The 12,945-nt window shown below is 35.9% G+C and overlaps 2 protein-coding genes across 2 annotated transcripts; both read right to left on the bottom strand.

Annotated features, from left to right (window-relative positions):
• Nucleotides 1-2,342: 2,342 nt before the first annotated feature.
• On the bottom strand, nt 2,343-3,502 carry LOC133254355 (trace amine-associated receptor 7a-like). The gene has a single exon (XM_061428638.1). The coding sequence runs from the start codon at nt 3,372-3,374 to the stop codon at nt 2,343-2,345; it is 1,032 nt and encodes a 343-aa protein (XP_061284622.1). The 5' UTR covers nt 3,375-3,502.
• A 7,960-nt stretch (nt 3,503-11,462) lies between these two features.
• On the bottom strand, nt 11,463-12,554 carry LOC133254436 (trace amine-associated receptor 8-like). The gene has a single exon (XM_061428686.1). The coding sequence runs from the start codon at nt 12,537-12,539 to the stop codon at nt 11,514-11,516; it is 1,026 nt and encodes a 341-aa protein (XP_061284670.1). The 5' UTR covers nt 12,540-12,554; the 3' UTR covers nt 11,463-11,513.
• Nucleotides 12,555-12,945: the final 391 nt, after the last annotated feature.

Raw genomic sequence — 12,945 nt, 5'->3', positions numbered from 1 at the left:
AGAAATTGAGATGTAATTTATTTAAATGAACCTCCCTTCACCCTCAGGGGGAAAACTTTGTACAGTAAAATACATAATGAAGAATTGTAGGTTAAAATGATATATCACTAAATCAATTACTCCCATCAGTGTATTGGTATCTCCAAAGAATTGTGTTTAGTCTGTTCTCTGTGATGACTGATTTTTTTCCTTTAAAACAATTGGTACAAAGTCTTGTGTTCATATTGCTCTCAATACCTTGACTGCAGTGCCTGGGCCCCAACAGAGGAGAAAGAATTATTGGTTACTTTACTTATTCTTTGATTCTTTGGATGTGAGTATCAGCTCTATTGTTTAACAAATACACCAAATGAGACTCACCTCATTATGCCTCGTGTCCCTCATTTATGACCCAGAAGTAATAATAATATAGCAATAGTGTTCTCTCTCACATAGTATTGTGAAGACTAAGTAGGGCAGGTAAGTCAGTCCCAAGCACAGAATGAATGGCCTATAACTCAAAGCATTCTTAGGTTTGCATATCAGAAGCACTCAATAAGTGTTCATTGAAACAAAGGCCAATGGATTAGTCCCCACACAACCAGAGTAATTCATAGTAGAGAAAAATGAGAGCAGGAGCTTAATTTTTTTAAAGAAGAAAGTCCTGATATAGTTATAAAAACAGAAGAAATGTAGATTAGGAAAGTTGAACAATTAATGATTTGTCTAGTACATGTGAAGCTCTACTAAAAAAAGACAACTGAAAATGTATTGAACAAGATGTTAGAAGCACTTGTTTGAATCTGGAAGCTTTATGATATTCAGCAGAGTTTGTAAACACTTTAATTTTAGCTTTCTTATATTTAAAATGAGGAAATATGATTTCTCTATAGCTGTGAAACAGAATTAAAGTTACTGCATTGAAACCACTAAATGAAAATAAGCTGATAAATTCCAGTTCAGAACTGAAGAACTGTGGCTAAACTAAGCAGTCTAGAGTGCCTTTAAATCATGTCTATCATCTTTAATCATCAGATCAGGAGTTTCACACAAGTAGAATATAATCAGAAATAATTCACCATCTCAGGAAAAGTTTACCAATCTGAAGCATTTGTTTAACAATAGAAATGATGTGCTAATATAAGACTGATTTTCAGCAAGCAAGAAATTACAGCAAAATAACAAGAATATATTGATGTGTATTTACTCCTGCTACAAAGATGTGACACTGACTTTAAATGTTGACGTCTGATGACAACAAAGCTAAACTTAGAATAGAATTAAGCAATTTATTTAAAATTTAAAAAATTTATTTTAAAAAAAGATACACAACATCCTCCAATCTCAGTACCAAGAACAAGTCTGCATGTCTGAAAAGCTGGCTAAGTTGTATCCAACGTGAGTTGCTTAACTTATTCAGTTTCAAATCTGTGGATCCCACAGAATGCATTTATCGGCCTCTGTCTGCCATCCTTTACACTCTTCACTTCAGTTTTCTATTCTTTTGGACACATTTTTAATTTGGGCTTTCGTTTGAATCCTTGAAAACTCTTATAAGTAATTTTTGGAATAATGCAAAAGTGAGGAAATGGTAAATTAATTTAAGATAAAGTATAATAATGAGTGACAACCTTAGAAACCAATGCATGCAATAAACATAAGTTAACTGGTAAAATTTCTAAACACAGCTGAAATGTTATGAGCAGATAATCACCAAGTAGAAGCTCATTCAACAAATGAAAGTTATTTATGGCACCAATTACCTTTCCCATAGTAAATAATTCAACTGATAGGGCAGTAAAGAATCTGTCTCTGGATTGATTTTACCTGACTCTGATCATCATATCCCTGGCTCAGAAATCTGAAAACCTGACAGTGCAGATTCAATACTTTGCCCTCCCTAGACCAGGACCTCTGGATCTTCCAGCTCCTTTGCATTTTAATAGAAAAATACTACAAAGGAATAAAGAAAACTCTTAACCAGGGATTGAACTATCATAAAGTAATAAAAGGGAGGATTTAGAATAACAAAAATATACTAGATCCTTGTCATGCATTCTTTTAAATTTTTTTAAGGATGCTATAAAGGGGAGATTATTAACTAGAGAAACACAGTCAAGTTCAGAGAGAAGTAGCAGCCCCAGATCGGTGTTAAAGGTTTCTGGCTCTAAGGTCATGCGGTTTCCATAACAACCAGGTTTTTATGTTATATTGATTAAAGAATGATGAAACTGAATTTAAGTGTTTAGGTCATATTGGAAGCATTTTGCCTTAGAAGATCTTGCACATAAATGATTAAGTTTTCTACCCAATGGTGTGTTCACTGTGAATCTATTTTCAATTTCTCGATCTTAAAAGTGAACTTACCCAGAAAATAAATTTACTGTCGAGGAATTCGCTCTCAAGACTTTGCCAGTGACAATGAGTTTTATGGCTTTTTGAAACCAAGGATAAAAGAAAGCATAAATCAAGGGGTTCATAGCTGAGTTATAATAAGCAATCCAAACCAGTATTTCATAAACATATGTGGGAGTGATGAAGCCTAGGAAGGCATCAGTGATGGCATCCAGGAAGTAAGGCAGCCAGGAGACCAGAAACGCTAGCACTGCGACGCCGAGTGTTCTCGCTGCCTTTCTCTCCCTCTTGGCCACTCTGTCTTGGTAGCTTTCTGAGCATTGCCCAGTCTTAATGTTCAGACTCTCAATTTTTCTAGCCTGTTGTTCAGCAATGAGGAAAATCTTGGAGTAAAGAATTATCATCACAAGGGTGGGGATGAAAAATAATAGAAAATTCACCAATACCCAACTTTGATTTATTGCAATTTGACAGCCTCCCACACAGGTGAGAGCACTTACTAGACCCTCCAGTCCAACTGCATTTGCTCCTGTGCCAAGAAGGGAAAAAGAATAAATAATCGAAAAGAGCCAGGAGAAGGCAATACACATGCCAGAAACAGACACAGTGAACCTGATTGGATAGACCAGGGGGTCAGAGACGGCAATGTACCTGTCCAGAGAGATAAAGCACAAGTGGTAGATGGAAGCTAGACAGAATGACACGTCAAAACAGGAATGAAATTGACAGTAACTCTCCCCAAAATACCAGCAGGTCTCCACGGACCTCACTATGCTGAAGGGCATCACAGTCACTCCCACCATTAAGTCCGCACAAGCCAGGGAAGCGATCAAAAAATTGGTTGGAGAATGCAGCTGCTTGAAGTGGAGAATGGAAATCATTACCAAGAGATTTCCAAATATAGCCAGCACAGCTCCAAAACCAAACATTGTGTACAGGATCAGGCGGGGACCTAGTGAGTAGGGGGTTTTCACACAGGATCCGTTCAGGTGCTCGTAGCAGAGCTGCACAGCTGCAACGCTGGGTGAGCTGCTGTTCATGATGCTGCTGTCAGTAGCTTGTAAAGATTTGGAGAAGTTCTGTCCCTTTTCAGTCACACAAAATAGAGCAGTTTTCTATTTCCTGGTGGGAGAAAAAAAGATCTCATTGCACTGATTACCTTTGTTATAGTTACCAAACATTATCCCCATCACCTGTCATATATCCATATCAGTCTGTGAATGTATAACAATATATTCCATTCAAATGTCCATAAATCTTAGCTATTATTTTTCTTATAATTTAGAATGTAATTTAAAACAGTATTCTAAATCAAATAAGAATTTAACAGAAAATAAATATTTCAAATATTCTTTGCCACAAAAGTTTTCTTGCTTTACAATTTATCAACAATCGTTTATTACCTGATCTATATATGGGGAATATTCCTCTTTGCCAAAGGTAGTAAATGTGTATGATTTGTTACTCATTGGTTACCTTTTACTACCCAACCGCCCTCTTCAGACTGACTATAAAGTTAATGACAAAACCCCCCAGGAACCGCAGCCAAATCCCATGTCCAAAATTATCCACAGTGGAGTCCCTATACTGCAAGGTGTGAAGAAGAAGAAGAAGAAACTTACACTTAATAATCTCTGGTTAAAATGTATTGTTTCATGCATGGATACAAGAAAAACTCAAGAAAAACAAAGGAACACTCTCACGCAAAAACAAAGATGCAAACTAAACAAACTGAAGTCAAATACGTATTAAAAGATGATACATCTTGATTAGAGTGTATTCAGAGAATGGAAGTTTGCTTTAACAATTCTATAATTCACCATTTTAACAGATTAGAATTCTATGACCATCCAATGAAATGCAAAAATGCATTTGATAAATTTTAACTTTTATTAACTGCTAAAAGAAAAAATTCTTAGCTAACTAAAAATACAAGAGATCTTTTGTATCTGAAGAGGTCTGTACTAAAAGGATCTATCACATATGATATACCCAGCAGTGGAATTTGAAAGAATTCTCTTTAATATGAGTCAAAAAGCAAAGATGCTTCAGTGGGAGAAGATTTATAGGGTATAAGTCCTTGCAAGACATCCATGAATTCACCTGCATTCCATTCATTCATGTAGGCAACATTTATATATGTTTATTTATTTAGAATTTATTTGGGTCACAAATAAAGATAGGAGAGTACACAAGAAACATCTCCTGCCCTTTAAGGGTGTCTTCATGTAATATGAGAGACAGACAGAAAATAGCAAGAATAATGTGCTTCAAGCTAAAATTAACACATATGAAAGATATAAAGTTCATTTTGATATTTGGCAAAACTAATACAATTTGTAAAGTTTAAAAATAAAATAAAATTGAAAAAAAAGAAAGATATAAAGTGATGAGAAAAAGAACAAAGCTGGAAGTATCATGTTCCTTGACTTCAAATGATACTACGAAGCTAAAGTGACACAAAAACAGATACACAGACCGATGGCCTCTGAATACAGAGCCCCAAGATAAACTCACACTTATGGTCAGCTCATCTGTGACAGAACAGGCAATCTGTGGCACAAATGGGGAAAGGACAGTCTCTTCAGTAAGTGGTGTTGGGAAAACTTTCACTTCTCAGAGAAATGGATTCTTAAGCTATGCTTGTACATATGGGGCCATGGGACACTTGGGGATTTCTAGGACCTGTCATGACTGCATGCTACTCTCAGCAGCTCAGGAATCTTTTACTGTCCCTGTGCTGTGGCAGAGTGGTGAGATGATCTGTCAGGCTACATCCATAGACAGCCTAAGCGACCATTTCCACCCTATGGTCTCCATTCTTATTGACTTCTGTCCAGAAAATGGAGAATGAGCTCCCCCTACGCTTGGATCTTCTCCCTTCAAACATACTTGACTCTTAGTTTTCTGTCACTGCTTCAAGAAATCACCACAAACTTGGTAGCTTGAAACAACAGAAAGGTATTCCCTGATAATTCTAGAGGCCAAAATTATAGAATCCCAAATCAAGGTGTTACCAGGACCAAGCTTCTTCTGGAGGGTCTAGGAAAGAATCCATCCCCAGCCTCCTTTAGTTTCTGCTGACTTCCAGCAGTCTTTGGCTTGTGGCCTAATCACTCTAATCTCTGCTCCTGTTATCACATCAACTTTTTCTCTCTGTGGGTAATCTCCTAGTGCCTCTTCCTTAGATGAACATGCAGGGTGATACATGTGATGTACTAACTCAAATAATCCAGGATAACTTTTCCATCTAAAGGTTCTTAATCACATCTTCAAGTGCTTTATTTTTCAAATAAGATTAGCATTGACGGGTTCTAGGGTTTAGGATGTGGATCTCCATATAGGGCTTCTATAACCAATTACATGAGCTTATCATTTATTATCACTCTCAACTCAGACCATATTCAGAGAAATGGGTTACCCTTCCCAATAGACCTTCACTATTTTCTTACTAATTTCTGGTCTCCAATTATCCTTCCTACTCTTACTCCTGGATGCAAGGAAGTTTTGCTATTGTCCAGAACTACCTCAAATCTATTGAACACCATTTCCTCCTGTCCCAACAGACTCTGGCCTTGCAAGTCTGAAGTGTTAGGAAAATAATCCTACTTATTCCTCATTTCAACCAAAGCAATCAAAATAGAATAGATGTTCTAAAGAGGTATTTCAAGTTTCTCTTATTCACAACTTGATTTTTTATTATATGGAAATTTTAAATTTTGAAACATGATGTTAAGAGAAAAATAGGAAGAAGAAAATGAGCATTGAAAATAATAGGGAGGTGAGCATGAAGGGTGAAAATACAAAAAAAATGTATTCACCAGAAGACTGGGAAATGGAAAAGTAAAAAATCTTAGCAGTAAGGAAAGATGACCAACGTGCTTTTGGAAACACATTTCTAGGAGATGGTTGAGGAAACTCACTTGAAACAATGTTTGTTTCATTAAATTTGAGGAACAGCTTTTCTCGAATTTGAAATTATATCCTACACTATATCCTATGCCATTAAAAATGGAAATTTTTAAACTAAATTTCCTCATTTTAATTTCTTATCCAGAAAACAAATTTATATTGATAAACTTTTTAATCTTGACCAGTTATATTAAGTTTTATTTCTCCCCTAAACCAAGAGTAAAGAAAGGAATTTAAAGCTGAATTTTTAAAATCCAATCCAATAAATTTATTGTAAATTTGAATGGTTACTGTGTATATATTTAATATGATTGTTGATATGTTTGGGTTTAAATGGATTGTATTATTGTTTTTTCTAATAATCAAATTTTTTTCTTTGTTCTTTAAGCCTTCTTGACTTATTTTAATTAATTTTTGTTATTATTCAATCATTCCCTGCTATGAAATTATAAATATCACTTTTATCATTCTGTTGGTAGGTACCCAAGAGTTTCAATATGTATTGTTGATTAATTAAATTCTTCCATAAATTCATAATTTTATTAATTCCAAGCAGTGCAAAAAATTTCCAGGAGTCACAGCTAAATATTTAAACTTATTATCTCCCCCAAGTCTTTTGATAACTGTTGTCATTTATTTTATTTAAATAATTTAATTTAAATTTAATTAAATCCCAAAAGATTTAATTAGATCCCAAAAGACATTTATTTTAGTTTAGCATGTATTAAGTATTCTCTTCTTTATACTTTGTGATATTCTTCATTATTTCCTACCTTTCAGTGTTTCCTCTGGAATTGGTTTTCTTCTCCATGGAGAACTTGCTTTAGTTTCTTTGTGTGTGATGGTGTGCTGGCAATGAATACTCACTTTTTTCCAACTAAAAAATATTTTTATTTTATGTTGCCTTCAGCTTTGAATGGTGTGTCTGATACTACCTCCAGAATTCAAAGTTTTCAGTCATTTTATATGATGTAAGCTGGAAGCAGACATCTTTCTTATAGAATTTTTTTTTTTTTTTTTTGGCTGTGCCTCTCCCCATGGAAGATTTTCCCCTATCAGGGATCAGACCCATGCTCCCTGCAGTGAAAACTCAGAACCTTAACCACTGGACTGCCAGTGAAGCCCTTGTGTAGGATTTTTAAAAAACATAACAGGAAAGTTTTCTTAGGGGACATATATGGTATAATTCAAAGTCACGGAGTGCTTTTCCACCTCAAGTAAATTAAACAATTATGGGAAATATATGTCTATAATCTCTATTTGTATGGCAAGCGAAGGCATTTGGTGTCCAGAACTTGTTTCTCAATAATATCAAGGCAGACTTAAATTTTTTTTTAGTCATATCGTCTGCAAATGATGATACACTAATTTTTAATTTTTGAATTTCCGTGTCTATTTATATGGCTTGTCTAATTGTATTAACTAGTACTTACAGCATTTATAAAATGTGATAACATTGGACCATTTTGTCTTTATCTGAACCTTAAAAATTGTGCTCCTAAAATTTTACCTCTGAGTATGTGTTGAATTTCAGTGATAGATATATTTTTACCATGTTAACATGGAAACAATGAGCAATCAAAACTTTGCATAGAACTTAGGGAAGATTCAGGAACTTCATTCAAATGCTCAGTATTAACATGGCCTGTGTCTTTGTTCTTTCTCTCTTGGGTATAATATAATAGACAATATAATAGATTCATCCCTACCTACTAATGAATTTGTCTGGAATCATGCTGCCAACTCTAATTTAGTCATCTAAGACCAAGGAGGTTATAATGTGGTGTCAATACCATCAAGGCATTGTAAGTTTTTATTAGAAAGCCATGATAGGCATATTTGGGATAGTCATATTGAGAAAAGACTATCATGAAGTGTATGACAGAATCGTCTCTCTTATTTTCTTTTGTTGTATTCCACATACTCACTTCATGTTCAAGTGAATTTCATATTTAGAATTACATTGAGATTTTGGTGTCATTTGTAACAATATAATATTTTGCTTACTCATAGGACAAACTTTAAAAAGTTTACTTTTCCTCTGGCTTGTCATATACATTATCTATAACTTAATTTAGTAACAGTGCAATTCTCTATGACATTTATTGAATGGAGATATCAGTTCAGTTCAGTCGCTCAGTCATGTCTGACTCTGCAACCTCATGAACAGCAGTACGCCAGGCCTCCCTGTCCATCACCAACTCCCGGAGTCCACCCAAACCCATGTCCATTGAGTCGGTGATGCCATCCAGCCATCTCATCCTCCATCATCCTCTTCTCCTCCGAACTATAATATGATCCAACTCTTTCACTTAATTTTTTCTATTGTCCTCTATACTCTAAAAATAGGGAACATTATATCTTTTCTTAAAAATCTGCTACAGCTAATCTAATTTATTAAGGATAGGAAGTGATAGCATGAAAATGTATTTATCGTTACCAACCCACTCATCTATTCTTTGTAGATTGTCTTTCTCTTTTCCCAAGCCCAGGCTTCCACTTCAGGAAATTAATCCCACAATCCAAAATAGCTTTCACACTCCAATCTGCCTATACAAGTTGAAACATGCTTGAAGACACCTCAAAAGTTCTTTATACTAAAAAATAAGGCCTCTTTAACAATATTTTAAGTCCTCATTAATAATTTTTAACAAATTAAAGCCATGGGACCACATGTGGGTGAGAAGACAATGTTATAGGAAAGACCAATACCAAGTGCCAATCTGGTAATGACAACTAGTCCTCTGCTTACAGGATTTAACATCTATGGTACTCTTCTAAGCCTCAAAAATATAATTGAAAATTCATTGTCCATATTACCTACAAAACACTAGACAAAATACATTTTTTTTATCCTTAGCCATCCTTGACACAGGTATTTGCATATAATTAATGTTCAGTATTTATTTGATAACAATGAAAAGCCTCAGTGAAAACCAATGAGAAAAAATTACTTCAACCATTTTAACTGAAATAACAGCACAGAACAATCCAAAAAAAAAAAAAAAGGCTTATATACCAGTATTTTATTATAACTTAGTTTCATTATACAAAATATTCCGGAAATGCATTCCAAAAACTCTTATTGAATCAATAGTGTAAAATATTCCAGAGATCAACATGTAAACTTACAGCACACATTGTTTGTACTCTCATTAATATAAAAATTTTTGTAAAAAGCATAAAATTCTTGACCCTACAATATCCCAGAGAGGTAAATACAGACTACATTTAGGTGAGAAAACTGCTGAGAATAAATAAGGATGTGAATTACACTTTACCTTCCAGCGAGAAAAATTGGTGCAGAAATTGTCACTGTTAGTGATAATTGCTTTCACGTGCAGATTTTACATTAGCTAATGATCATTATGCCAGTCTTTTTGTGGTACAATTTTCCCACAATTTTCTACTTCTGCATAATGTCTGTAACTAATATCTGATTCCAAAACAGAATTACTGCTTCCACAATACTGCAAGTGAACATTCCAAGATTCTGCACAGCCATTAAGCAGGAGAGGCTTACCTCTGCTCCAAAAGCTCCAGGAAGGTACAGAGGAGTTAGAGATACAGACCCTTGTGTGTGTGTGTTAAGTCCCTTCAGTTGTGTCCCACTCTTTGATACCCTATGAATTGTAGCCCACCTGTGGGGTATGGCTACTGTCCATGGGATTTTCCACCAAGAATACTGGAGTGAGTTGCCATGCCCTTCTCCAGGGGATCTTCCAAACCAAGGAACTGAACCTGCGTCTTACATCTCCTACACTGGCAGGTGGGTTCTTTATCACTAGCGCCATCTAAGCCTTATGTAATATTATTGAGCCTGGACTGTCTGATATGGGCTGAATCAGGTCCCCTCACGCCTAATTCATATGTTGAAGTCCTAATTCCCAGTATTAAGCAGTATAACTGTATTTGGAGACAAGATCTTTAAAAAGGTAATTAAGTTAAAATGAGTTCTTAAGGATAAGCCCTAATCCAACATGACTAGTATTCTTAGAAAAGAAGATCAGGACGCAGACTCTCATGTAGCAAGGACCATGAGAGAATACAGAGAGAAGACAGCCATCTGCAGTCCACGGAGAGGGGTCCTCATAAGAAACAAACTGCTGACACATTGATCTTGGAATTCTAACCTCTAAAACTAGGAGAAAATAATTTCTGTTGATTAAACCTCTCCATCTGTTGATACTTTGTCATGACAACCCTAGTAACATAATATAATGTTGCAAAAGACTGAGAAAAAAGAACAATTGAAAGCTATATGAAAGTTGAGCATAAATGAGAAAATTATTACAGATTTGACAATGAAAAATGAGATTCAGGATTCAATGATATGGAAAGAGACAAGTGCATGTGGTAAGAGCATGTGCAGAGTGTTGAGACAGATGACACGGGTAAAACACTTTATCATTTATTATTTAGTGCAATAAATATCTTTACAATGTAAATATCTTTACATTTTATGATTAAAACACCTGCCTGAAAATTTGTTCCTGGCTAACTTGAAAAAAAATAAATATTTCCCCAATTTTGAAAGGCTTTATTCATTTTTTGTATCTAATTTCATCATAAATTCATAATTTTAAAAATAGCCCTAATCACTTCATGGGAAATAGATGGGCAAACAGTGGAAACAGTGTCAGACTTTATTTTTTTAGGCTCCAAAATCACTGCAGATGGTGACTGCAACCATGAAATTAAAAGACGCTTTCTCCTTGGAAGGAAAGTTATGACCAACCTAAACAGCATATTAAAAGGCAGAGACATTACTTTGCCAACAAAGGTCCGTCTAGCCAAGGCTATGGTTTTTCCAGTAGTCATACATGGATGTGAAAGTTGGACTATAAAGAAAGCTGAACACCGAAGAATTGATGCTTTTGAACTGTGGTGTTAGAGAAGATTCTTGAGAGTCCCTTGGACTGCAAGGAGATCCAATCAGTCCATTCTAAAGGAGATCAGCCCTGAGATTTCTTTGGAAAGAATGATGCTAAAACTGAAACTCCAGTACTTTGGCCACCTCATGTGAAGAGCTGACTCATTGGAAAAGACTCTGATGATGGGAGGGATTGGGGGCAGGAGGAGAAGGGGACGACAGAGGATGAGATGGCTGGATGGCATCACCAACTCGATGGACGTGAGTCTGAGTGAACTCCAGGAGTTGATGATGGACAGGGAGGCCAGGCGTGCTGCGATTTATGGGATCGCAAAGAGTCGGACACGACTGAGTGACTGAACTGAACTGAACTGATTCAACTTAGTGCTGTCATTCATTCTAAAAATAAACTAATGTTTGATGAACTACCATTTAAAAGTCCCCCAGTTAAAATGACTTTCATGGCTTTCCTAAACCAAGGGTAAAATAAAGCATAAATCAAAGGGTTCATGGCTGAGTTATAATAGGCACCCCAACAGCAAATCTCATAAATATAGGCAGGGGTTATGAAACCCATAAAGGCATCAATTAATATATCAATTGTATATGGTAACCATGAAATCATAAATGCTACTACTGTGACCCCCAGGGTTTTAGCCGCTTTTCTCTCTCTCTTGGCCACTCTGGATTTATAGCTCTGTGATTCTGCTTTGCTGCCAGTATTTTCAATTTTTAGAGCTTGTTGTTTAGCTACAATAAAAATCTTACCATAAAGAATTACCATAATGAGGGAAGGTATAAAAAATATGAGAACGCTTATCAAAACCCATCCTTGATTTATAACAATTTGACAACCGCCTACACAGTTGAGAGCACTTACTAATTCCTCCATCCCATCGTCACTGACACCTGTGTAGAACACAGCTCCGCTGTACACAATGGGCAGGATCCAGGAGATGCTGATGCATACTCCTGACACAGACACCGTGAACTTGGTGGGATAGACCAGGGGGTCAGTAACAGCAACGTACCTGTCGATGGAGATGAAGCACAAGTGGAAGAGAGAAGAGTAACAAAATGCCACATCACAGGAACTGTGAAGGGCACAAAATCTGGCTCCAAAGTACCAGCAGCTCTCCACGGACCTGACCATGCTGAAGGGCATCACGGTCACTCCCACCAGAAAGTCCGCGCAGGCCAGAGAGGCGATCAAGAAATTGGCTGGCGAATGCAGCTGCTTGAAGTGAAGAACTGACATCATCACCAAGAAGTTTCCAAAGATAGCCAATAAAGACCCAAAGCCAAACACTGTGTACAGAATCACCCGAGATGCAGGTGAGTAGGAAGATTTAATACAAGATCTGTTCACATTCTCATAGCAGAACTGCACGGTATCAGGTTGGGAAAGATTGCTGGTCATGGTTCTGCAGTTGGATGCTTGCTTTTTTTCTGCCCTTCGGAAAAAATGGTTCAGTTCTGAAAATTAAATACATAAAACTGCATACTTGAATAATGCTTTTAAAACTTCCTCATATTACATCTATGTTCCATTTTTTTATGTAAAGAAATTAAAAGAATTTTTAAAATTCTGAAATTTAGTCCTTCTGTGTTTATATAATTATTTCTCTGTATCTAAATCTCATAGGTAGTTAACTTTAAGCAAATCTACTATGGTTATTCAGAAATCACATTATCTGAATAATTGAAGAAATTTAATTTAGATACCTGGCCCTTTACACCTGTGAACTTCTTCCTTGCAAAGGATAATCACATGCAACAATTGCACATTTAAAAAGTCACCTCTCCATGGACCTCAGCCTTCATAT

This window comes from Bos javanicus, chromosome 9, assembly GCF_032452875.1.
Source record: "Bos javanicus breed banteng chromosome 9, ARS-OSU_banteng_1.0, whole genome shotgun sequence".
NCBI classification, from domain to species: Eukaryota; Metazoa; Chordata; class Mammalia; order Artiodactyla; family Bovidae; genus Bos; species Bos javanicus.
This window is presented reverse-complemented; position numbering and strand designations above follow the sequence as displayed.

Excerpts from the sequence above, each read along its gene's own strand:
- LOC133254355 (XM_061428638.1), bottom strand. The coding sequence starts at position 3,374 with ATGAACAGCAGCTCACCCAGCGTTGCAGCTGTGCAGCTCTGCTACGAG.
- LOC133254436 (XM_061428686.1), bottom strand. The coding sequence starts at position 12,539 with ATGACCAGCAATCTTTCCCAACCTGATACCGTGCAGTTCTGCTATGAG.